Here is a 25,072-nt window from a genome sequence, read left to right on the forward strand (position 1 = left end):
GCATTATTTCACAATTAAATGTAACCTTCACTTTCTCTTTCACATGCTTCGGTTTTCCAGTGTACTACACGGTGCTCACTCCCTCATTGCCAAAGAATGCAGCAGTGTTATTTACAGTAGATGAATCTTACTCTCTGGTTCTAGTTGCAGTGTTTATAGGGCTGCAGCGGAGCCCTACCCACACTAGATGCGTAGGACTTTAAATAGCTGTCGCCTAGAGGAGTGAATGTTTGCTTGGTGCCCTGATAAATCACAGTACTTTCATTATTGGCTATGAAGTTTATCTGTCTTCTGCATAAGGGGATTGCCGAGTGATTGCCGCGCATGCGCAAAACTTGATTCCGTTAGCTGTCAGAGCAGAATGTTTTCCTCCCAGTCCATGGACCAAACTTAGCGCAGCGACAAGCGGCTAGCTTCGAAAATGTATCCAGCGGAGAACGGCATACTGCGAACATTCGGAGTTTTAAAACAACAAAAATGTCTATAGCGAACTGTTTTCGGAAACTTGAGCTCTGTGAGTACGAACTTGGACACTACTGTCGAAACCACACTTAGGGTAACGTATCAGCTGCTAAAGTTAACTACGGAGCTTTGTAAAGTTGGCACCGTCCTTCAGGAAGATTATTATTTTTAGGTTTTGTACATATCAGTGATGAAAATGGCATACTTGTAAGTAACCATTAATTATGGTAGCTACTCTAACGACGGGTGTAGTGTAGAACCGGAGTAAAACAGGATTTAAAGGAGCTGGGCGGGTAGCCCGGCTGCTCCGTTGCGATGGGCAACCGCGGGATGGAGGATCTGATCCCGCTGGTCAACCGGCTTCAAGATGCCCTGAGCAGCGTGGGCCAGAGCTGCAGCCTCTACCTGCCGCAGATCGCTGTGGTGGGCGGCCAGAGCGCAGGCAAGAGCTCCGTGCTGGAAAACTTTGTGGGCAGGTAAGACACAAATGAACTCTATAGCTAAATGAACTGTAGGCTACAGCAAGCAACATGATCAACTTACACAACCCTTGTTAACTGTACTTACTCTAGGTAGTTAGATAGATGGATAGATAGATACTTTATTCATTCCGAGGAAAATTTAGGCATCCAGTAGCTTAGACACTACATAACACAACAAACACACATACACACATAGCTATATCTCACATACATAAAAATTACTCAGAAATGTAATGAGTTAACAATTTGTGACGTGATTACAAAGGTCTGGTATGGACTGACCACGTGATGCAATGACCATGATAAGGTGCTATGGTAAAGTGTGTGCAATGGTGGTAGTGCAAAAGAGAACAGTGCATTGATTGAACAGTGCAATAGCTTATTATTAAATATTAACTATGACTATGAAAAGACGAGAATGTAAACCTAATAGAATTGCTTGACAAACAAGAAAAGAAATAATATACACTACCGGTCAAAAGTTTTAGAACACCCCAATTTTTCTAGTTTTTTATTGAAATGTTAGCAGTTCAAGTCCAATGAATAGCTTGAAATGGTACAAAGGTAAGTGGTAAACTGCCTGAGGTTAAAAAAAAAGGGTTACCCAAAACTGAAAAATAATGTACATTTCAGAATTTTACAAAAAGGCCTTTTTCAGGGAACAAGAAATGGGTTAACAACGTAAAGCTGTTCTGCAGCAATGGAGGTTGATCGAGCTTTGAAAGTGGTGCTACCAATTCCCACAGGTGTTCCAACTTGTCTGGATTACTTACAACCCCCTCGGTTTGTATAAAAGTATTGTTGGAACACACTGTGGTACCATACCCTCGTGAGCATTATTTGAACAGTATTGTACTGCAGAAAGTAGTGTGTTGCTATAAAAATGACGGGAAAAAGGCAATTAACAATGGAAGAGAGACAGACCATCATAACACTTAAGAATGTTGGTCTTTCCTACAGAGAAACTGCAAAGAAAGTCAAGGTGTCAGTGAGTACAGTATTCTTCACCATCAAAAGGCACTTAGAAACTGGGCGGAAACTCTAACAGGAAGAGGTCTGGCAGACCCAAAGCCACAACAGAATCAGAAGACAAGTTTCTGAGAGTCAACAGCTTGTGTGATAGGCGGCTCACAGGACAACAGCTTCAAGCATAGCTTAATAGTGGTCGTAATAAGCAAGTCTAAGTTTCAACTGTAAAGAGAAGACTTCGAGCTGCAGGTTTGATAGGTCGAGTTGCAGCAAGAAAGCCATTGCTAAGACGTCAGAATAAGAAAAAGAGGCTTGCCCCGGCCAAGAAACACTGCCAATGGACTACTGAAGACTGGAAGAAGGTGCTATGGACTGATGAATCAAAATTTGAAATATTCGGTTCATCACGCAGGGTTTTTGTACGCCGTCGATTAGGCAAAAGGATGGTTCCTCAGTGTGTGACATCAACTGTCAAACATGGAGGAGGAAGCGTGATGGTCTGGGGCTGTTTTGCTGGATCCAGGGTCGGTGATTTGTACAGAGTGAAAGGCACCCTGAACCAAGACGGCTACCAGAGCATTTTGCAGCGCCATGCAGTACCCTCTGGTATGTGCCTAGTTGGTCAGGGGTTCATCCTACAGCAGGGGTCTCAAACTCAATTTACCTGGGGGCCGCTCGAGGTAGAGTGTGGGTCAGGCTGGGCCGCATCACGTATTCAACAAAAGTTCTTATATAAATCTTGTTGGCTCAATAGACATTTTTTAAGATTGGCGACCCGGTTCTTTCTCTCATCTCCCTGGTATTTTGTATACTCCTCAGCATGTCTAGTTGAGTAATGACGTCTGATGTTATATTCCTTATACACCTCAACTTTCTCTGTGCACATGAGACATGTAGGGGTGCCCCTGTGCTTGATAACAAAATATTCTGTCTCCCACTTTCACTGAAATTGCCTGAGCTCGTCGCCAACCTTACTCTTCAGGGCACGTTTTGAGAGAGACATGACTGGAACTGGGTGAAGACATATTTTCTGTTACTCGGAACACGGGTCAACCAAGTGACCAACGTTGATACTACCCCAGGTACTTCGCGGTTGGCTAGCTTGACAACCGTTGACAACAAACGCCGCAGGAAGCTGTCACGAGACTAGCTATGGTAGCCCGTAAGTGATCAAAAAATAAATAAATAAAAGCGTGGCAAGCGCGGCACACGCAAGGACTCAGCAGAAAGGTGCGTTTCAGATCAACGCGCGGGCCGTACTGACACTAAACATTTGATATCACCTTCGGGGGCAGACAAAATATCATCCCGCGGGCCTCAATTGGCCCCAGGGCCGCGAGTTTGAGACCCATGTCCTACAGTAAGATAATGACCCAAAACATAAGTCCAAGCTATGCCGGAACTACCTTAGGAAAAAAGACCAAGATGGTAAGCTTAAAAACATGGAGTGGCCAGCACAGTCACCAGACTTAAACCCCATTGAGCTGGTTTGGGATGAACTGGACAGAAAAGTGAAAGCAAAGCAACCTACAAGTGCCACACATTTATGGGAACTTCTGCAACAGAGTTGGGAAGAACTTTCTGAAGAATATTTGATTTCCATTGTAGAAAGAATGCCAGGAGTGTGTTCAGCTGTTATATCTGCCAAAGGGAGCTACTTTGATGGGTCAAAAATTTAGAATACATTTTGGTTTTGATTCCATGATTTATTTTTTAACTTAAATTGTTCATTTGTTCTATTCTTTCATTTCAGAGTACAATAAGACATTGAACTGCATGAATTTCAATAAAAACCTGGAAAAATTGGGGTGTTCTAAAACTTTTGACCAGTAGTGTAATTTAAGAACAATATGTAACAGGGAATAAGTTATAAGTTATGAATTGTTAGTGGCTTTGTTGATATTGATTGAATTAATGAATTAATAATTTGGTTTTCCAGGTTGTAAATCATCCCTTTGGTACCTGTCCTGGACCAAAATCCATCAACAAGAAGCAGCGTATATATCTTTAGATCGCATGGCTTTTAGAAAGCTATCAGTTCACATTTATAAATGCATTTCTACCAAATACAAATAATAAACATCTGCCAACAGTATTTTTCAACCTGGCAATCCAGTAAGTGATTACTAAACATTAATAAAGTCATTAGTTTCCACTTATAAACCCACTTCTTTTGAACAGCACCCATAAATGACCAAGACTGTAACCAAGATATTAGGGGTGGGGGAAAAAATCGATACAGCATAGTATCGTGATATTTTTCGTGGCAATACTGTATCGATACACAGACGCCAAGTATCGATCTTTTATGACATGTGTTGGTCAGTCTGTCTGCTTGACAATCTCATTTTGCAGCAATAAAATTGAAGTGAGATGAACAGACAGAGAAATTTATCTTTTTAGATAAAACAAATGTTGACAAAATTTTCCTTTGGGGACATCATTTGAAATTGGGAAAAATTTGAAGTTGGACAAAAAGGTAATACATTGCCATATATATCGCAGAATATTGCAATATGTTTAAAATCGCAATAATATCTTATCGTGACATGGGTATCGTGATGATATCGTATCGTGAGGCCTCTGGTGATTCCCACCCCTACAAGATATGTATAAATGTCTCTTAAGTCACCCTAAATGACTGAATGCCTTGAAAGACAATGCTATTAGAAAGTGTTATCAAAAAATCCATTGTGCAATTTGACTAGTCCTGGCTAATTTTTAATAAAATATGAATTTGTAATGCTAAAAGTCCAGTCATGGGAGATGCTTAATGCTTTTTTTGGGATAGTTTTTCCTTATCCGATGCGAGGGTCAAAGGTAAGAGGGTGTTATGTGCTGTACAGATTGTAAAACCCTCTGAGGCTAATTTTAATTTGTGATATTGGGCTATAATGAAATGGACTTGACTTGACAAAGATCTGTGTTCCACTGTATGGATACCAGGACTTCAGGCAGTTAGTCAATTAATGCAGAGCTGAAATCACTGTTTTCATATAGGACTGTCTCCACCCAGCACTAGCGTGTAGGTCTGAAGTGGTGGATGCCAGAGGTGGCAGTGTTGGTATGACAGTAGCCAGTGTAGCACCTTATCTCACTGCAGGCTGTGTAGGTGTCGAGGAAGGGGAGGAGGTTAACATGGCTCCTGAAAACGTAATGGAATCAGCATTCTTTTTAATTAATGTACAGTACACGATGCGTTCCTAACCAAAACTGAGCTCAACAGAGCTTTGTTGAATTTACATCTTATTCTGACCTTTAACAGACTTCAAGGGCCTTAAAATAATGCAGACTAATCATGATTACCAGTGTCGTCTTACTTGCATTTCATCTTTACCCATACAGGGTAAAGATGAAATGCAAGTAAGACGATTCAGTTCGTGAGGAGGAGAATAAGTGCTTCCATCCTGTCAGAAAAGAATGCTGGTGAGTAAGTGAGTCATTTCCGAGTTTCAAGACAGTGGAGCTCTGTTAAGTAAAGGAGGCGTATGTATTGTCCACATGAGTGTATGTATTGTCCACAGGGGTGTGTGTATTGTCCACAGCAGTGGAAGGTGTGGCATTGCCAGAAACTATAGGACACTATTAATGCTTGCTTTCCTGATTGTGTGTAATGATATTTTCACACACGGCTCAGTTCTTTGTCTCTGCTATGATTATGTTATTACACCCCTTTTGTGGGGGACGGTGCCAGCTATTTCATCTGGGACAGGATGCAGTAAAACAAACTTCCTGAATTTGATTTTAATAGGAAGGAGGAGGATATTTTCCTGTGCATTTGGTTTCCTTATAGTCAACACTATATTTAGCTTTTAGTCTTTATATATCCGTTAGGGCTGATCATATGGCAAAGCTTTTCTTAGCCTTCCTGACAGAGTTGCTGATGTTTTGGATATGGCATCTGAAATACAACCGATATACAGCTGACTGTTAGTGCTCACGATTAGGGGTGTGCAAAAAAATCTATTCACATTCGAATCGCAATTCAGGCTCTACCGATTCAAAATTGATTCATAGAATTCCAAAAATCTATTCATATTTTTAATTAAAAAAAATATATATATATTTTTTTTAAATTCTATGTCTACTGCAATCACATGGGGAAAGTAACTACATTTACATACTGTGAATAATTTTTTGAATCGAGCGAACGATTTTTGAGTTGGGTATGGCTGCAGCCTGGAGACCTCTCATGCCCTCCCAGCTTGGTGCTGTCCGCGGTGCGAGCTGCGAATTTTTCAAAAGCTTGCGCCTGGTCCGCTATGTTTTCGTACGGTGTTTTGGATGTTTTTGAACTAAACAGTAAGGCAATCATGCTAATGAATACAATTATTTTTTCAGCAGATGTCTTGGATTGAACTAGCAAAGTTTTGTGTTTATATGGGTGGGTGGGATTTATTCAGTTTGGGAAATCCCACGGTCTCTAAATTGTCTGGCTGGCTAAACAAGGAGGGACCCATCTGCTAGCGATAGGGGCCGAGACTAAGTGAGCTACATGGATAAATATGCACCAAACAAGCCACTTTGAAATGTTGCTGTTCTCATGAATACAAAAGTATTCCCCTCTAGACTAAAAAAAATTGGATGATCCTCCCGTCAACAAAGAATAAAAAGACATGACCCTCCCCTATTTTCCTCCGGTAGGCCATTCCATAAATACCGAACGGTCCGTAATGGTCTTATCTGTGCATTTACAATATGTAAAGTCATTTAACTGGTGCGTGTCAAGCTAATGTTTCAGATTAAGATGCAAGATTGCATTGACATCGAATGTAGTGGCAGTGTGTGTGTCTGTGTGTGTTTATGTATCCTTCTCCAATTTAGTCTTTCTTCCCAAACAGAGACTTCCTTCCACGGGGTTCGGGAATTGTCACTCGCAGACCTTTAATCCTCCAGCTGCTTAGTGCTAACACTGGTAGGTAAGACACACATCATAGTCACTCATGCAGGCTGGAAAGTGTTATTCTTAAGCTGCCACCAGATGGCAGTATGATATTTTACAATGGCTGAGCCCGACTGGTGGGACAGTGCTGGAATTGTCATGGAGTCCAACCCGCAGCTCTTTGCTGCATTTCATCCCCTACCCCCCCTCTCTCTCCCCCCTTCCTGACTTCAGCTATCCTATCTATTAAAGGCCAAAAAAATAATCTTTAAAAACAAAACGTGGTATTCCAACATCCTCTAAAATTATGATGAATCAATCATTGTTTAACTGATGATTCCCCCCCCTGCTCATTGTGTGTTTTTTTCAGAGTACGGTGAATTTTTCCATTGCAAGGGAAAGAAGTTCACAGACTTTGAGGAGATCCGCAAAGAGATCGAGGCAGAGACACGCAGACTCACAGGATCCAATAAAGGCATCTCCCCTGTCCCCATCAACCTACGGATTTATTCACCACACGGTAACGCACTGTGTACTCGTGTGTGTTCAGTGTGACATATCCGTTCAAGGTCAATTTCTCGGACATATGTATGACCTGTGTGTTTATTTCTACTCTTCTGTGTGTTTGCAGTGCTGAACCTGACTCTTGTGGACCTGCCTGGCATCACCAAGGTGCCTGTAGGCGACCAGCCGGCAGACATAGAGTACCAGATACGAGACATGATCATGCAGTTCATCTGTAAGGAAAACTGTCTCATCCTGGCTGTCACGCCAGCTAACACTGACCTGGCCAACTCTGATGCACTCAAACTGGCCAAAGATGTTGACCCACAGGGTAAGCCCTGGGTGGGCATTTAAAGTCTGTGGGGTTTCATTATGTCCTGAGAATAAGGCTCTACACACTAATGTCTTCATAGGGATAAATGATCACATTATTACATAAAATATATGAATGTCTAAAAGGTTGAAAGGGGTTTCCATATATTATTCATACTTCCACAGGTTATGAATTCCCATTTGGAGGCTATAACAATTTCCTCTTTTCTTCCTCTTCTTTTCAGGCCAGCGCACAATTGGTGTAATCACTAAGCTGGACCTGATGGATGAAGGAACAGACGCCCGGAACATTCTAGAGAACAGGTTGCTTCCCCTGCGCAGAGGTGTGCCGCTTGTGTTTATGGGCAAACAGTATGTGTGTGTGTGTGTGTGTGTGTGTGTGTGTGTGTGTGTGTGTGTGTGTGTGTGTGTGTGTGTGTGTGTGTGTGTGTGTGTTTGTGTATTTGTGTGTGCACGTGCTTTTGTGTGTTGAGCCACCTAGCTGTAATACAGTCACGCTGCACCCAGTGGAGGCTCTTTGTAAAGGACTGACATTAGGATTGTGTCTGTAATCAGCAGCCAGAGGCTCCGTCTCGGTCAAGCTCTCATTCCCTCTATTCTTTTTCCTCTTCCTCTCTGTCTGACTCTGTCTTTCTGTGTCCCTTGTTCACCATCTTTCTGTTTATCCATGTGCAGTATGCAGTATCTCTTTAACTTGTGCCATGTGTTGAAAGACGGTTATGCACTTTGAATAACATCACAGCAGTACTATTGAGTCTATACTATTGTGTGTATGTCTGGACAATTGTTCTTGTGTGTATGAATAGCTAGTAAATCTGTGTGTGTGTGTGTGTGTGTGTGTGTTTGTGTGTGTGTGTGTGTGTGTGTGTGTGTGTGTGTGTGTGTGTGTGTGTGTGTGTGTGTGTGTGTGTGTGTGTGTGTGTGTGTGTGTGTGTGTGTGTGTGTGTGTGTGTAAGAGCCTGAGTAAAGCACCACCAGGTGCTGGCCCCTTCATGCTTCTCCTACAGTGCTAATGCATTAACCATGGAAGCCCTACTAGCAGCCTAGAGCTGAAGCATTAGATAAGGAGCCTGGCGGTATTACATCTATTACTGTGCTAAATAGTGGATTTGGCCCGCTTTATATCACATGCTTTGCTGTTGAACAAACATATTTATTTCCTACTTGTATGCTACAGTCTCTTAATGGAACAAATGGCGGGCTGGGAAGAGTTCCCAAGGACACGTCAGAAAATGCAAGGCCAATCTGTCTAACATCAGAGTCCTTGATTCTTCCTTCCTCTTGTCGCACATTGTCGTCCTTACAATGGTCACATGCTGTTCGTTTCCCTTCTCATCTCTTCCCCCGCCTCCCCAGGTTACATAGGGGTGGTGAACCGCAGTCAGAAGGACATTGATGGGAAAAAGGATATTAAGGCAGCCCTTCTTGCAGAGAAGAAGTTCTTCCTTTCCCACCCGGCCTACAAACACATGGCTGAAAGCATGGGCACCCCATATTTACAAAGAATACTTAACCAGGTTAAAAATTCACACACACACACACACACACACACCTAGAGAAGTAAATACATTGTATTGTTTCTCATTATGTTTGTTTGCAGCAACTGACAAACCACATCCGGGACACTCTGCCAGCCTTCCGTACTCATCTGCAGGGCCAGCTTCAGGACTTGAATAAAGAGGCTGAAAAATGCAAACAGTTCAGTCCTGATGACCCTGGACAGAGAACCAAGACACTGCTACAGTCAGTCAGTCAGTCATTCTGGAAGTGTCTGTTTGTACTCATTTGTTGTCTTTTAAATTGTTGGTATGTCAGGGTTTCTCCTGGTCTGTGTTTCTGTCTCCCAGGTCAGTTCAGCGCTTGGCTGTGGACTTTGAGAAGCTAATCGAGGGCTCGGGCGACAGAGTAGACACCGTTAATCTGTCAGGAGGTGCCAGGATCAACCGAATCTTCCATGAGCGTTTCCCCAATGAACTGGTCAAGGTGTGTGTGTGTGTGTGTGTGTAATTCTTAATATGAATTTTGTTTGTCTTTGTGCATAGGTAGTGTGCTCAACGCTGACTGACTGTGTACCGTGTTTGTCTTCAGATTGAATTGGATGAGAGAAAGCTGCGGCGGGAGATCAACTATGCCATCAGAAACATCCATGGTGTTAGGTGTAGTAGAACAGTGGTTCTCAAACTTCTTTTCAATAATGTACCCCTTTTGAAATTGTTTCTTTACGCCAAGTACCCCCTGACCAGCGCTAATCATTTTTGGTAGAAAAAAAAAGTCTCTATAAATAGGAACAGTACAGCGCTGTCAGCGATAGATTTACTAAACAACAGCCTTGTAACTGAAAAAAAAACCATTTAAATGCTATGAGAAAAGGAGACCAAAACTGTAAAAAAAAAAAAGACAAAACCTTGGAAAAAGATGGTAGAAAGGAAGTAAGGCAAGAGTAGGTCAAAAATAGTATCAAAAACTTCAAAAACAGTGACATAACTTAGAAAAAAGCGAGAAACTTATAAATAGAAAGACAGTAGAAGGAAGGAAGGCAAGAATAGGTCCAAAGAAGGCGACACAAATGTCACATTTTTGGAAGGAAAAAAAAAAGTCTACATAGAGAGGAACAATGTTCTGGACAACAGCCTTGTAACTATTAAACATTTTGTTAAATATCTCACGTACCCCCCTGCAGTCCTCCAAAGTACCCCTAGGGGTACACGTACCCCCATTTGAGAAACACTGTAGTAGAGTGTTCTGAGCAAATGCAAAGTGTCAAATGTTGTCACGTAATGTAATCATTTACAATTTTTCTGTTACCGACATGTTTTGATCACTGCAGCCAATCTACCTTTTTTTTATTTATTTTTTTATTGCTTTCCCCCCCATCTGCCTCTCTTTCCCTATAGGACGGGTCTGTTCACTCCTGATATGGCCTTTGAAGCCATAGTCAAAAAACAGATATCAAGGCTAAAGGGGCCGTGTATTCAATTTGTAGACACGGTCAGTCAAGAACTAATCTCCACTGTGTACCAGTGTATCAACAAGGTATAAATGTGTGTGTGTGGCATGTGCGATGAACTGTACATTTTGGGGTGTCAAAACTGTCTCATGTCTTACTTCTGGTCTGTTTGCCCCTCTATAGCTCAGTTCCTTTCCCAAACTGCAAGATGAGACCGAGAGAATTGTAACCGCTGAAATACGAGAGCAAGAGAGCAAATGCAAAGATCAGGTCATTCACACACAGCTGGACATTGCATTTAGTTTTAGATAACTCTACTGGATTATTAAGTGTTGTGTGTTTCTCTAGTTAATGAATGTCTGCTCTATTCAGATCGTGTTGCTCATTGACATACAGCTTGCCTACATAAATACCAAACATGAAGATTTCATTGGCTTCACTAAGTGAGTAACCTCATCAGTTTTAAACTATAACGTTAACTATAAATTCTAATAGAGTAAATAACATTAGCTCTACCTCTCTGTCAGCGCCCAGCAGATGTACAACCAAAGCAACAAGAAGACTGCTGCAGGGATGGCAGGAAACCACGTAAGACTTTTAATAGCACTGCATTTATATACTGTATATGTCCATGCTAACCAAGGGGCGCTTGAGACGGCGATGGCAACATACGGACTCAGTGGGCCAGCTCATTGGTCCCTTCACTTTGGTCAAAGTGAATATCTCAACAACTATTTAATAAATTGCCATTACATGTGATTAGAAAAACCACTCATGATCCCCAGAGGATGCATCAAAATTACTATCTACAGTAGTTGTCACCAGAAAGTTTAACTGCCAACTAAATACCACAAGATATCCCAACATCTCATACCATAAAGATTCTCGCTTTAGCCCCATCACCCTTATTCCATGGACATACACTTTTTGTCTTGTTTACCCTCCTTCCTATTCAGAATCATCTTTGTCAATTTTAAGCAAAACCAACATGAGTATGTGCATGACAGTGTGCTCTTCTGAACTTATATTTGCAGGTGTAAACTCTCAAAAATGTTACTTTACTGCCATTGGTTCTCTACAGCGCAACATTTGAGTGTGCACTAAATTAAAGTAAATGTTTTCCATCTATCTTACTTTTTTTCCCTCCCCAGTAATGTCACCATCCCATGTGTTACACATTAATCAACATTAATCAGACTTCACAGCTGCAGACAAATTAGATCTTTTATGATTTTACTGGAGTGGATTTAGGGTCCAATCATGCAACCAGAGTTGATCTTGGCTTCTCATAGGAATGCAGGCAAGCAAAAATTAGGCAGTTTTGTGTGTGTTTTTTCTCAATCTGTTATGATTAATACGTATGTAACATAATATTTATGTGACACATTTGAAAGCAGGCATAATTAAAAACACGATCCCAGTATGATTGCTTAGTCACGAACCTTGATGTGTGATGACGAGAACAGCAGTACATTTTAACCACAGCTTAAGAAGTAAAAAAATGTTGTAAGTTATTTACACTATCCCTCATGTTGCTTTGATAGTAGTTATCTATTAAATTATCAATATCAGTGTCACCCCCACCCCCCAAAAAAAAAAACATAATAAATATTAAACATTAACTCTGCTCCCTCATCTCCTGTTTTTCTCCAGGGTGCGGCCCCTCCTTCCAGACTCGTAGTAGGAGACCAATCTCTTTAAGCCTATTCACTCACTGCTGCCTCTACTGGAAATATTTGTTTGCAGGATTCAAGTTTAAGGGTTGTGGGTTGGCATGCGACCGATGGCAGCAAACACGCACACTGGCAAATGGCTTGTTGTAGCTTTGTTAATCATGTATTTCACCATCTGCAACTGATACACTGCTAACTCTTTTCCTCTTACAGTTACAGTTAGCAGTATTCTCTCTCTGTCTCAAACTAATAATCTTTACTCCCTCTGCAGTCCTGCTGCTTCATAAATATGTGCAGATGTTAATATTTTCCTAGTCCGCAGGACGTCTCTGTCAGTTTTTGGTATCTTTATGTCATGTCAAACTTCCTGTTCCCTTATTCATCGCACATCTTTTTTCCAGTCTTTCGCATCCTGTTTCTATTTCCACATATGGCTTGTTACTTTTGTTTCTATGCTTACTTTGAATGTGTACCTGTGCATCTAGTCTTCTTTTTTGACAAATAACGTCCATGTTAGTGAAAATGTTTGGTGATTTGGCCATGGCTACATAATCTATGTCATATATCTCACAACTGTCTAACCTGCAAAAAAATCCAGTTTTTCCTACCATGTCAACTGTCTACTCTTATTTTCATTGCCAGGAGTCCACTCTCATTGTGTGACCTGCTTTGCACATCTCTATACTGTATGAGTTATACCTTGCTATCTCATTTTCAATCAATCTGTTCTCTGAATGCCATTGTGATGGTCCTGTCTTTCCTGCCATCTGAGCTCCTTCCTTACCCTTGGCTGTTGTGCAGGTCATACGCAAGGGCTGGCTGACCATCAGCAACATCGGCATCATGAAAGGTGGAGCCAAGGAATACTGGTTTATCCTCAGTGCAGAGAGCCTGTCCTGGTTCAAGGATGATGAGGTATTGACACTCACACTTGAAACAAATAGATCACACCAAGACATTTTTGAGCACAATGAATAAGAAAATACTTAAGTCAAAACGCAGCAGCACACTGTTTATTAACACAAGTTTATTAACACATATCTCAGCTTGAAACAGCATGTTCATTGGGTGGTTGAGAGATAATTAAGTAGAAGGGGAAATCCCTCATCTGTTGATATTGTTGTCACAGTTTCCGTATGTATTGAAGTAAATCGGAAGAGCTTGTGGCGCTCTGCTCTGATGTCAGTGGGGCTGCCATCTGTCTGCCTGTCTGTGCCTGCTGTACAGGAGCAGAAGGTCTGCACAGCAAGTGTAGACAGGCAGACACACCACAACAGTCTCGTCCTGTCACAGTCAGTGTCATGGTAGGAAGGAAGGGCAGAGTGCAGGAAGTGAGATCAGAAGAGGGGAACACATCACAACATTTGCATATGGACATAAACTAATACCTGTAAACACTCCTATCTGGATAAAAACGCTAGACAGTGTTGTTGTGGATGGAATTAAGTTGTGTATTGTTTGACAGACATCATTTAGTGGTTTGGTAGGACGTTTTTACAAATAAGTTATTGTTCTTGGTAACCGTACTAAAGCGGCTCCAAGGCCGTGTTAAGGATCAAACTAAACAGACGGGCCTTGACTTTATGGAAGCTTTGTGACATATGACACCAATAAAAGCATAACTAAAAGAGCATCTTTAACCCTGTTTCTCTGTCCAGCTAACTTGCTTGTCTCTCCTGCCACCTGGACCTGCTAGTGAGCCCCTTCCATTTCCCCCATTCATTCCTCTGACGCCCCCACCCCCACCCCTCCTCCCCATTCGTCCCGCTCACTCTTCCCCTTACTCCCCCTTTTCTTTCCTCTTCTGGGAGTTCAGGCATTTGGAGCGGCTCACTCTGACACAGCTGGAGCTGCCCCAAGCCAAACTAAGACACACACATACACACACATGCATGCACGCACAAACACACACACACACAGTGGACAGACTTGTATATACAGTATACAGTACACATGCAGAGTCTGATGTAAACAAACTGGCATGCAAATAGTGGAGAAAAATATACACTCTCTCAGACAGACACAGTCACTTTTCAGATAAACACTGGATCTCTTGAACACAGTGTTCCCAGACACAGCCCCAGGCATGCATATTGTACACACACAGTGTTATAGGTTTTCCTTTCGCTGTCATCTACAAAGAAGACTTAGCACATCTGCGAAAAATAATACAAAGACAGGAGAGCAAATATCTGTTGACCACATCAGCGCAACAAACTTTGGCTGAGTATCACGGTAAAACATGCATGACTCACTATAAGGTTTGACGCTAATATAAAAGTCTAAACCTTTAACTCATTTTGATTCAGTTGGACTAGTCAGTGTTTAATCATTGTACCTCCTCACTACATTGGATGTCTTATCAGCTGTGTTTGGAAGGCCTGAGTGCAAAATCAGTCACCCATATTATCACAGAAGATCAGATCTATCTTTCCACATGCGTGCGTGCGTGCATGCGTGCGTGCATGTGTGTGTGTGTGCGCACACACGCACAGTCACACAAGCCAAGCTTCTGCTTCTTCTCTCTTGCAGTTCCCGCTCTCACTCTCCCCGCCCACACTACCTTCCACAGACATTTATATTTTTCTTTGACTACTGACCCCCTCTTTTTTATTTTCTCTTTCTTTACCTCTGTCGCCTTTTCCTCCTCCTTTCTCTCCCTCTCTCTGTCTCTTTTTTTTTTTTTTTTTTTTTTGGGTTTGTGTGTCTCTGGGTAATTGCTGGAATCTGATCTGTTATCTAAACACCAGCATCCAAGATCTGCCCAGAGAAATCCCACATGGCTGTTTCTACACTGCAGACCTCCCCTTTTGACTCCCCCCTCTCCTCTTAACTCCTCCACAGTCTCTCTCAGAGATACTCTCCCGCCCCCCCAACCCCCCCTCACCCCTTTCAACCTCCCCTCTCCATCCCTGTCCATTGCGTCTATATGCTCCAATTTTTTCAAGGCTGTTTAGGCCGTATGGTACATCTCCTCTCTGTCTACCTAAACTGAGATTGCAGCATAATAGTTTAGGGTTTAATCTCCACAGCACACTGAACAGACATACATTCCTTCACCCCTCAACTGCCAGGGCTCCACCAGGCAGTCTGAAGAAAAACAGACGGCTCACGCATACCCACTTAATCTACATGCTCGCCTCTGTGTGTAGGTGTGTGTGGCCTGTTCCATATCTCAAATCCATTAGTCTCGAGGAAGAGGAGACAAAGCAGCTCTGATGTATGATACTTCATTACACCACTGAGAATATCACGTACACGCACATGCACACACACACATACACTCACACACACACACGCACACACACACACACACACACAAATCAGTGCCATGATGTCTGTGAACACAAGAGTTATATTGCCACACGGATGCACATGCAAGAACTCAAAATACCAAATGAGAGCCACTCTGAAAAAATCTGTTAGTTTAGAGCTTCTCTACAATGAATGTGCGTAAAAAAGTTCAATTAGTAAGCTAGTTTATAGCTAAGTATTGGTAAAACATCAGTCAGTCACAAGGTATAGCTTCTCTTGCTTAAATGAGATGCATGTAAACTACTCTGCCTTGTACGTATATATCACTCCCTATTAACAAAGACACTTAATTCAGGGTGACAAATGGTACAAAATGGATGTCTTTACGCTCGACTTAAAATAAAGTTAATGACTGCATTTTGAAGAGTTGAAAGCTGCTGATAGTGAATGCACATATGAAGGCATTTGCACCCATTTAAGCAAGAAACAACAGAGAATATTAGACCCAAGATTTGTCTCAGCGTAGAGTACGTGCAGGTTGTCCCGATTCTTGCTGCTGAAGCACTTCCTTGCACAGTCTAACCAATGTGCAGACTACTGTACACCAGTAAGATCCTGAACAGGTAGTCTGAACACTGGGATGACGGAGCAGGACCCTTTCTAACTTTCTCTTCGGCCTCCCATTTCCCTGCTCTGGCTGTTAGCTAGCAGTCCTGCCAGCGGCAGAGGGGATTCGGGAAAAAGATTTCCTCTGTTATTCTCTTCTTTCTTATCCTGTGTCGGTGCTGGGCCACAAGGCGAGGGGTCTCGCACACATCAGGCTTCCACTCATATGGGTGTCCCTCCTCCGGAGATGTGAGTGTATCTTTAGTCGGGCGTCCGCAGGGCTGCGTCCCGGCGTAGTATCCAGTCTTGACGTGGCACATTTACTCATTCAGCTAGGGATCTGCCTGTTCTCTCGGAGAAGTCATAGGGAAATACGGGGAGCGAGAGAATGAGAGAGAGAGAGAGTTAGGGAGGAACTTAGCAGCCATATATGGGTTGATGGGACCCATGGGGAATCAACTTTGGACTGGTCTGCAGTTTCTCCCCACTACTCCTGCACACTTTCTCCTGCTCCCTATGTTCCTCAACCCTTCCTCTTCTACTCTAGCAAAATCCACCTCCCTCTATGCCTCTGTCCACCTCTATCCCTCCTCTTCCTCTCTTCATCATCTCTACTTTCTATTTCTAACCCATCAGAGCACCCTATACTCTGTCCAGTCTCCTCCCCCTCTGTCCAAAGCGATGCCAGATGTTGCTGTATGAGCGCCAATCCCGTCCTGTCATTTTTTTTCAGCCTCTGTTACAGGAAGTGGGCCCCTTTTGGAAAAAAAAAAAAAAGGAAGGAGGAACGAAGGAAGAGAGTCGTAGGGTTCAGGGGAGCACTGAGAGAGGGAAGACCGAAATGTACTACGAGCACACTAGCATCTCAGATTTGCGTGCACATGCTCAAGTGCAAGGGCACACACATGCGTTCACATGCTCAGACAACATCCAGGAGTTTTAGGACAGTTTTTTTTTTTTTGCAGGCATGCTTTAGCTCTCTCTTCTATAGAAGTCACCTTTCTATTTCATACTTTTCCCTCTCTTTACCTTACCCAGTCCTCTAACCAAGCTTTCTGGAAGCCCCCTTCTCAAAGGTTAGAAAGAGGGAGCAGGCCGAGGAAGAGAGATGAGGGGGAAGGGCTTCACTTTAGGAGAAATGTTGTGTTAGAGCTTGAGTCTGAGTAATGACTTTCACATGTGGGCCCGGCCTCTCTCTCCCAATTTTTTTTTTTCGTACTCCTTCTCTCATTCCCTCCCTCCCTGCTTCACTTCTCTGTACCCTGCCTCCATACTGTCTGGTTCTCCTCACACTGGCCGCTCCACTCCTCCAACTGTTCTCTGTCATTCATAAGTCCCCCGTGGTGATGACAGACTATAGACTTATGGTATCCCCTTCTCTCTCGCTCTCTTCCACTGTCTCTCTTCTGCTAGTTAGTGGGCTGTTAATGTGAGTCAGTCTGACAGACAGACACATCATCTCATATGAACTCAGGTGCTCTGCTAGCACAGTGTTCCACATCTCCTGTTCACTCTTTTCCTTCTACAGCTTATGTCTCTTGGCTCCCCTTTCTTTCCTCTCTGGCTCTCAGGCTGAAAAATATTTACTACCAGACATGCAACTATTTTAACTTAATTCCCCAACTGAACTGTCTTTAGTCTCCTTTGTTTTTTGCTATCAACACCTGTGTAACATCTCTGTGATGTCATATTTTACTCTGCATACCTCTGTCAAACTGTATCTGTCTTTTCCAGGAGAAGGAGAAGAAGTACATGCTTCCTCTGGACAATCTGAAGCTCCGAGATGTGGAGAAGGGCTTCATGTCCAGCAAATTTGCCTTTGCTATCTTCAACACCGAGTTAAGGTTTGTTTGTGTGTGGCTGGAGGCCTGTGTTTGTGTGTGTGCGTGAGACAGAAAAGGGAGTTCTGTTCTTGTCACCCGCATGCTGACGTTTTCGTGATATTTTACGAGGGTGGACATGTCAGGGGAGGAAAGGGAGGAGAGTCGTGTTTTGCCCTTCCTTTGACTTCTCCCATTCAACTTTGCCACCGGAACTGAAAGGATATCCAGAGGGTACTGCAGTGGGTGTAGTTTTTTTCTTATTATAAGTATACGCCAGGCTTTTGAGGGGATGGTTTTCTGGGTTTATGTTTGTGAAACAGATTGAGAAAGACAAAGAGAAAACGAGAGAGAGTGTTTAGAAGCTGGGGCTGACACAAAGCCTGGCTGATTTGTGTGTGTGTGTGTGTGTGTGTGTGTGTGTGTGTGTGTGTGTGTGTGTGTGTGTGTGTGTGTGTGTGTGTGTGTGTGTGTGTGTGCGAATGCGGTGAAGCGTGTGTGTGTGTGTGTGTGTGTGTGTGTGTGTGTGCGTGCATGCGCGTGGACCACAGCATACCGACGGCAGGCTCATTAAGCAGCTAATCAAAGCCAGAGAGCTTGGATCAGAGATGAGGCTGCTCTTGTTTGGAAAGAATTGCTCGACTCACCACAAAAGGGAGGGAGAAAGAAGAATTGGAAGGGTTGAGAGGAGAAAGAAAGCGGGAGTGAGAGAGTATCAGAGCCATCGGCCAGGAATGTGTCAAAGTCTGTCCTATGGCGCCCCCCCCCCCCCTTCCTGCACTCTCTCTGTTTCTCTCTCTGTTTCTCTTTCTGTAATTGCGTTTGTGTGTGTGGCAGACATTGCAGTGGTTTTGTCCCTGTCTGACAATGATCAAAAACCTCAGGAAACTCTTCAAATCTAAAGCAGTCAAGGATCTGTGCAGAAATTCCTCAAGAGTGAAAAAACTCACACTGGCTGCGAGCTGAGGAAAGGATAGCAAAGGGGACGAGAGAGAGAGAAAAAAAAAGTGAAGTTGAAGTGAGTGATAAATCAGCGTGAAGAGCAATTTTAGTGTGTGCTCCAGTGTGTGTGTGAACGTTAGCGTCCTGATCTTAGTGTAATAGCACTCTAGTATTGTCATTGTTGGCCTGGCTCCCCGTCTGTTAGCCACCACACCCTGACTTATTAGCCTCACCCGTCCTATAGCCCAGCCATAAGCTCACAAACTGACTGCCCATTTCTTCATCTTTCTGTATCACTCTCTGCTGCTGCAGTTTTATAACCCTTTCCATTTTTTGGTCTCTCTCATTCTCACACACACACACACACACACACACACACACACACACACACACACACACACACACACACACACACACACACACACACACACACACACACACACACAAAGGTTTCACATATTTGAGGTTAATTGCTATGTGTTCTGAGTGTGAGAAGGGAACAACAAAAGGAGGAAAGAAACAACTGAGTGATTAAAGAAAAATGTTTAACAGATGGGCCGCAGCCTGCTCCAGATCTTTAGCTTGTTTCTTGCTTTGCTGTGCTGCTGCCACAGCCAAAGCACGGAGATGGTACGATGGTGTGAAGAGGGAAGACTGAGAGAGGGAAGAGGAGCCGGGGAATGAAAAACCGTGGAGAAAATAGATGATGGAGATAAGAGGATACGTTTTGGTTCGAGAGGGCATGCCAAGCACAGCAGTTGAAACTGATGAAATTGTTTTATTTTGTGTCTGTATGTGTGTATACGTATCTGCCTAGTTGCAAGTGCTTGTGTGTCTCTATGTCCTTTACATTCAGTGAATCATTTTCTCTTGACATTCTTTTTGATTGCATATACTGTATTGCATTTAAAGGGAAGACTGGCCCAAGCTGTTATACCCTTTTTTTTTTCCATCAAGGGCCTGTTGTTCAATATGTGGTTCTCAACACGGTGGGGCCCTTTTATACAAAATGGTCTATACTGTGCATTATATCAGGCTATGACAATATTTCTGATCATTTTTACAAAATGGACCATGCATGGACAAGGACCACACTTAATTATTATCTTTTTATGCAAACACAAGAAACTATACTTATAATGACATACGATTTATTTTAAGGATATTTCCCTCATCGTCGGTAGTTGTGTGCCCGAGCTCAGGTTAGATTTATCTGTCTGGAGAATACTGAATAATACTGAATCTAAGACTAGAGCTCATTGTGTGTTATATGTTTACTCATAAGGAATGCTTTTAATGATTTCACATGATACACACAAAGGCAACTTTGTTCCAATAACATTTGACTCATGTACAAAGTGGGTCGAGAGCTGAGTGAAGAGGGGGTATTAAGAAACGCCAACAGCAAAATCATCCCCGTGATCTTGGTACATTTTTGTGCTCTGACGTCCTCTTTTAAGTACTCTGCGCACTAGCTGATAATAGGTGATTGATTGGCATCATCTTAAAAAAATACCAGCTCGCAAGATAATTCCAAATTAAACTGAGTGATACAGCATGTGGCTGAGTCTACAATGTTTAAAAGAAGACACTTTTTTTTTTTGTACTACTACTACCACTACTAGAGACTACTTTCCTCTCCTCCCACAAGACATGGAGCAAGACTTGTTTTGTTTCCACTTGAAGTGAACATGGTAAGAATTAAGAGACGACAGACAGCTAGAAATGACTGAAAACGTTGCTCAGCTAAAATGTTCACACATTGTGACTAAAAACTCACCTCCACTGAGTTCATAAGAGACACCGGTAATAACATGGCATTGCAACCTGTAGATGGCTTTGATGTGTGCTGTGTTTTCTCAATGGGTCAGTCTCTCTTGTTGAAGGTATGTGCTAACTGTACTGTGTTTATAACTCTGTATTGTGGCCCGGGAAGCGTAGCTTTTAGAGCCATCTGACAATGTTGCACTGAATTGCAGGAACGTGTATAAGGACTACAAATGCCTGGAGTTGGCCTGTTACTCTCAGGAGGAGTTGGACAGCTGGAAGGCGTCTCTGCTACAGGCCGGAGTCTACCCTGAGAAAGTCACCGTTAGTACTCTGACCCCTAATTCAACCTAATTAAACCCGATCCCCGAACCATAGCTGTGGGGAGCTGCACCTGCCTGAACCTTACCTTTGCGTTGGATGCACTCGTAGACTTTGCTAACCTTAAAAACCCAGCCATAACCCCTTACCCTTCTCTCCATGTTCCCCCTTCTCTTCCCCTGCCAAAGCGAAAAAGTAAGTCCCCCACCCCTTCCATCTCGCTCTGTCGTTGGCTCTTCAGCACGGCATTCTTGGCCCATGATGTCACTACAACATGTGTGTGTGTGTGTTCTAGTCTGTTTCTAATCAGCAGTTCCTCGTCCCTCACCCACTCCCCCTTTTATTTCTTCTGCCCACTCCTCCTTACCTCCCTCTCATGAGTTCTCTCTATTCTGCTCTCCCCGTTCCTATCACAGAGGCTCTATGCTTCTTCTGGTCGCAAGCACAGAAGAGACAATGAGATATGGAAATGCATATAAGGCCGATCTTAATTGCTTCACACATCTGTATTAAACATGAAATGATCAGCTGTGTTACCTCAGCAGTCACTGCAGCACATTACGTAACACTATATATCTTTGGTTAAAACCACAGGGCGAATCTGAACAGCGTGTGTTGCAATTCCTCCCAACTCCATCTCGTCTGTCTGTCACCCAGGTGGACGGGCAGGGAAATGGAGCTCCTGAAAACTTCACAGACCCCCAGCTGGAGCGTCAGGTGGAAACCATTCGTAACCTGGTCGACTCCTACATGAGCATCATCTATAAGACCATGAAAGACTTGATGCCAAAGACCATTATGCACCACATGATCAACAGCGTAAGATATCCAGGCCAGACTCTTAACTTAAAAAAATAAAATAAAATCCCTTTCTTTTTTTAAAGTTTTGTATTTCATCTGTTTCAGAGTATGTATATCTTTGTCTACCATACAATAATTTACCATTTGAAACACTATTTGAGCATATTACAATGACTTTAAAAAAAAACTAAATGAGATACCCTAAGTAAAATAAGATTTTCACCACCCCTTTAGGAATTTAGAGCCATAATCCCAAATCAGAGAAAAATATCACATTACAAAGTTACATTTTGACTTGTCGCAGCTGTTTATGATCCCTCTCTGTAGGTGAAGGAGTTCATTAGCTCTGAGCTCCTGGCCCAGCTCTACGCTCTGGGAGAGAGCTCAGCGCTGATGGATGAGTCACCGGAGCAGCAGCAGCACCGGGAGGAAGTGCTCCGCAAGCACGCCGCCCTGAAGGAGGCGCTCGCTGTCATCGCAAAGTTCTCCACCTCCACCTGCACCACCCCTCTGCCTCCACCTGTAGACTCCTCCTGGATACGGCCCTCCAGGTACACACAGACCCAGTTAAACTGTACAGGGATGCATGCAGTAAACAAAACTGTGCCGCCCATGCCTGTCACTTAAGGTTCTCTTCTCCACCCAGCCCGACACTCCCTAGAAACTCAGTGACCAGTGGCAAGCCAGCGGTTCGAGGCCATGCCCCATCTGTCCCTCGGGTGCATGCTCACACTCCTTCCCCGAGCACTGATGGCCTTCAGCCCAACCGTGCTCCACCTAGTGTGCCAAGGTGACTCTGAAACCACACAATCACAGCCCGAAATCCGACCCGTTACATTAGGATGACCTCTAGTCTGCCGCTCAAATATGCACTGGCATATATGCATACACACACACACACACACACACACACACACACACACACACACACACACACACACACACACACATACACAGAATCAAACCTTGCGCTACAGAGGCACAGGGGCAGAGGGAGTTGTTATTTGAGCTGGGTGGGGGTCTGCTGGAAAATGTGTTTCTCATATTCTCTTTCCCATCAGCCTCAGTAGACAGGACTTCTCTCTGTGCAGCTTTCTACTGGAGCCAGAGACAACAGGCTGAGCGCTCTGTCAAGTTTTCATCTTTCTCTCTGTCCTTCATCCCCCCTTTTCCCGCTTTCTCCTAGCATGCATTTGTTTTATTGCCCTCCCCAGTTTCCCCTCATGCAATAACCGTTATTTTCCCTCCCTACTTCTTTTTCTTGTACATTTCTTCACTTCTTTTCTTTCACTGGTTCCTCCCCTGCTTTTGGCCTGTCTCTCCTTTTTCTTTCTGCCTCATTTCCTCTGTGCTCTCAAATGGTTCTTTAGGTTCTTTCCTGCATGGTCTCTCTCTTTCCTCTTCTGGCTCTTTCCATCCAACCTTATGCCTCTTTTCCTTACTCAATCTCTCTCTCCCCTATAGATACACAGTATGTGGGGCATGAGCTTACTCCTATAAGTCTATTTTATTTTCTCCCCCATAGTTGACACTACAGGTCACGACTTCTGTAACAATCACAATGTATGGCAAATAAAATGAAAAGAATCTCGCTAAATAAAGACACACTTAAATGTGTACATGGATATTTGTGAACAGGGAACTGTGAATCATGAATTACACAGTTCTCCAACATTTGGATTAGCTCTGTGCTAAATCGCACATCTCTCCAATCTTCCAAGTTCTGTAACCAGCTGCTGTCTTACCTATATTATAGTCATCTCTAATAACCATTATTTCCTCGGCCTTATTCACATCTTCTTTCAAACGCTGCCCAACCCATATAATTGTCCATGTAAAGGTTTTCATATCTTTCGTGACAAGCCTCTAATCCAGGGGTCAGCAAATAGGTAACAACATGGACATTTGTTTTCCTTCAAAACTTTTCACTAAAGGGACAACATAGGTTTATAGCTGCTGTGGAGGTGTAAGCATGTGTTTTAAAAATGTTGCTTTTGTTTGAGTTGTTTTATTATTATTATTATTATTTTAGGAATTAAATGGGCATATTAAGGCAAAATGCTGGAATTTCCTGGCCGGTGTTATAACACACAGTAGAGCTAGCTGCTGCATAACTAGATGTATAGATTATGATGATGAGGGATCAGACATTATCTTTATTAACAATTTGGTAGGTCTGCCATTAAGAAAGTTACAGTTAATCCATGTATTATTCAACCATGTATAGTAATATCTTTTAATCTTCTCTCCAGGAGGCATCCTCCAGCTGTCCCAAAGGTCAAATAACATCTCTGCTCAGAACTCCATTACCCATGATCCTTCTAGCTGCTGCTCAGTGCTGCCCAGAGACACCCATGACCTGTGTGATGTGTAATCCAGCTGAAGCACTACGCTGGGCTTCTCTCTGACTCCTCTGGGAGCTGCTGTCTGCAAAATTCACTAAATCTTGAGCCTGTTTTGTACATAATATCGTCGGCCATAAATTGCGGAATGTGCTCCGCTGTCTGCAGACTCTTCCTCAAGTGCCTGAACTTTGTGTAAATAGAAATACTATTTTTGAGTTATTCTACTAAAATAGAATACACATGCATTATTTTCACTGTTGAATAAACACAAACAGGTTTTATTTTTTAAACGTGTGTCCTGGTTTCTCCTTATTTATATAATTAATATATTATATTTTAAGGTAAATTTCAATTTTAGTTAACCTATGGCACTATACTACTCACCTTGACTCGTATTTAGTTTATAATAATGTTTAAGATGGATTACTATCAGATGTTATGTTTCCTCATAAGTTTATGAACCCATGCTAAAGTTGACTAAAAAGAGGAATAAAAGAATAATCTTTTGGAAATTGATCTTAATGCCTTAATTTAAAAAAAAAAATGAGGAAAACGCCAACCTTTAAGGACACCAATTTTCTTTGTGAATGAATAATGTATCGTAAATAAATACACCCCTATGTTAAATTCCCATAGAGGCAGGCAGATTTAGATTTTTATAGGCCAGTTATTTCATGGATCCAGGATACTATGCATCCTGATAAAGTTCCCTTGGTCTTTGGAATTAAAAAAACCCCCACATCATCACATACCCTTCACCATACCTAGAGATTGGCATGGGGTACTTTCCATAAAATCATCTTTCAATGCAAATCAAACCAGCTATTAGGCTAACTGAAATAAAACCATGCCAATCTCTAGGTATGGTGAAGGGTATGTGATGATGTGGGGCTATTTTAATTCCAAAGGCCAAGGGAAATTTATCAGGATGCATAGTATCCTGGATCCATGAAATAACTGGCC

General features: G+C 42.7%; 1 protein-coding gene across 2 annotated transcripts; it reads left to right on the plus strand.

The window, feature by feature from the left end:
- The first annotated feature begins 251 nt into the window (after positions 1-251).
- On the plus strand, positions 252-24,399 carry dnm3a (dynamin 3a). Of its 2 annotated transcripts, XM_039810307.1 has the most exons (21): positions 252-938; positions 6,755-6,828; positions 7,166-7,315; positions 7,427-7,630; positions 7,857-7,955; positions 8,989-9,149; positions 9,233-9,375; positions 9,480-9,615; positions 9,721-9,788; positions 10,527-10,665; positions 10,763-10,849; positions 10,952-11,022; positions 11,107-11,167; positions 12,233-12,259; positions 13,054-13,167; positions 17,848-17,957; positions 20,855-20,966; positions 21,621-21,782; positions 22,092-22,315; positions 22,411-22,554; positions 24,017-24,399. In XM_039810307.1, exons 1-21 carry the CDS (start codon positions 778-780, stop codon positions 24,048-24,050), a joined length of 2,481 nt encoding a protein of 826 aa, XP_039666241.1. In that variant the 5' UTR covers positions 252-777; the 3' UTR covers positions 24,051-24,399. The 2 variants fall into 2 exon arrangements, with proteins under 2 accessions (XP_039666241.1, XP_039666242.1); XM_039810308.1 differs by lacking the exon at positions 12,233-12,259 and having other exon boundaries at positions 253-938.
- Positions 24,400-25,072: the final 673 nt, after the last annotated feature.

This window comes from Perca fluviatilis, chromosome 9, assembly GCF_010015445.1.
Source record: "Perca fluviatilis chromosome 9, GENO_Pfluv_1.0, whole genome shotgun sequence".
In the NCBI taxonomy this organism is placed as follows: domain Eukaryota; kingdom Metazoa; phylum Chordata; class Actinopteri; order Perciformes; family Percidae; genus Perca; species Perca fluviatilis.

Excerpts from the sequence above, each read along its gene's own strand:
- dnm3a (XM_039810307.1), top strand. The coding sequence starts at position 778 with ATGGGCAACCGCGGGATGGAGGATCTGATCCCGCTGGTCAACCGGCTT. Across the intron at positions 9,376-9,479 it reads AGAACCAAGACACTGCTACA|GTCAGTTCAGCGCTTGGCTG; the intron begins GTCAGTCAGTCA and ends TCTGTCTCCCAG. Across the intron at positions 13,168-17,847 it reads CCTGGTTCAAGGATGATGAG|GAGAAGGAGAAGAAGTACAT; the intron begins GTATTGACACTC and ends TGTCTTTTCCAG.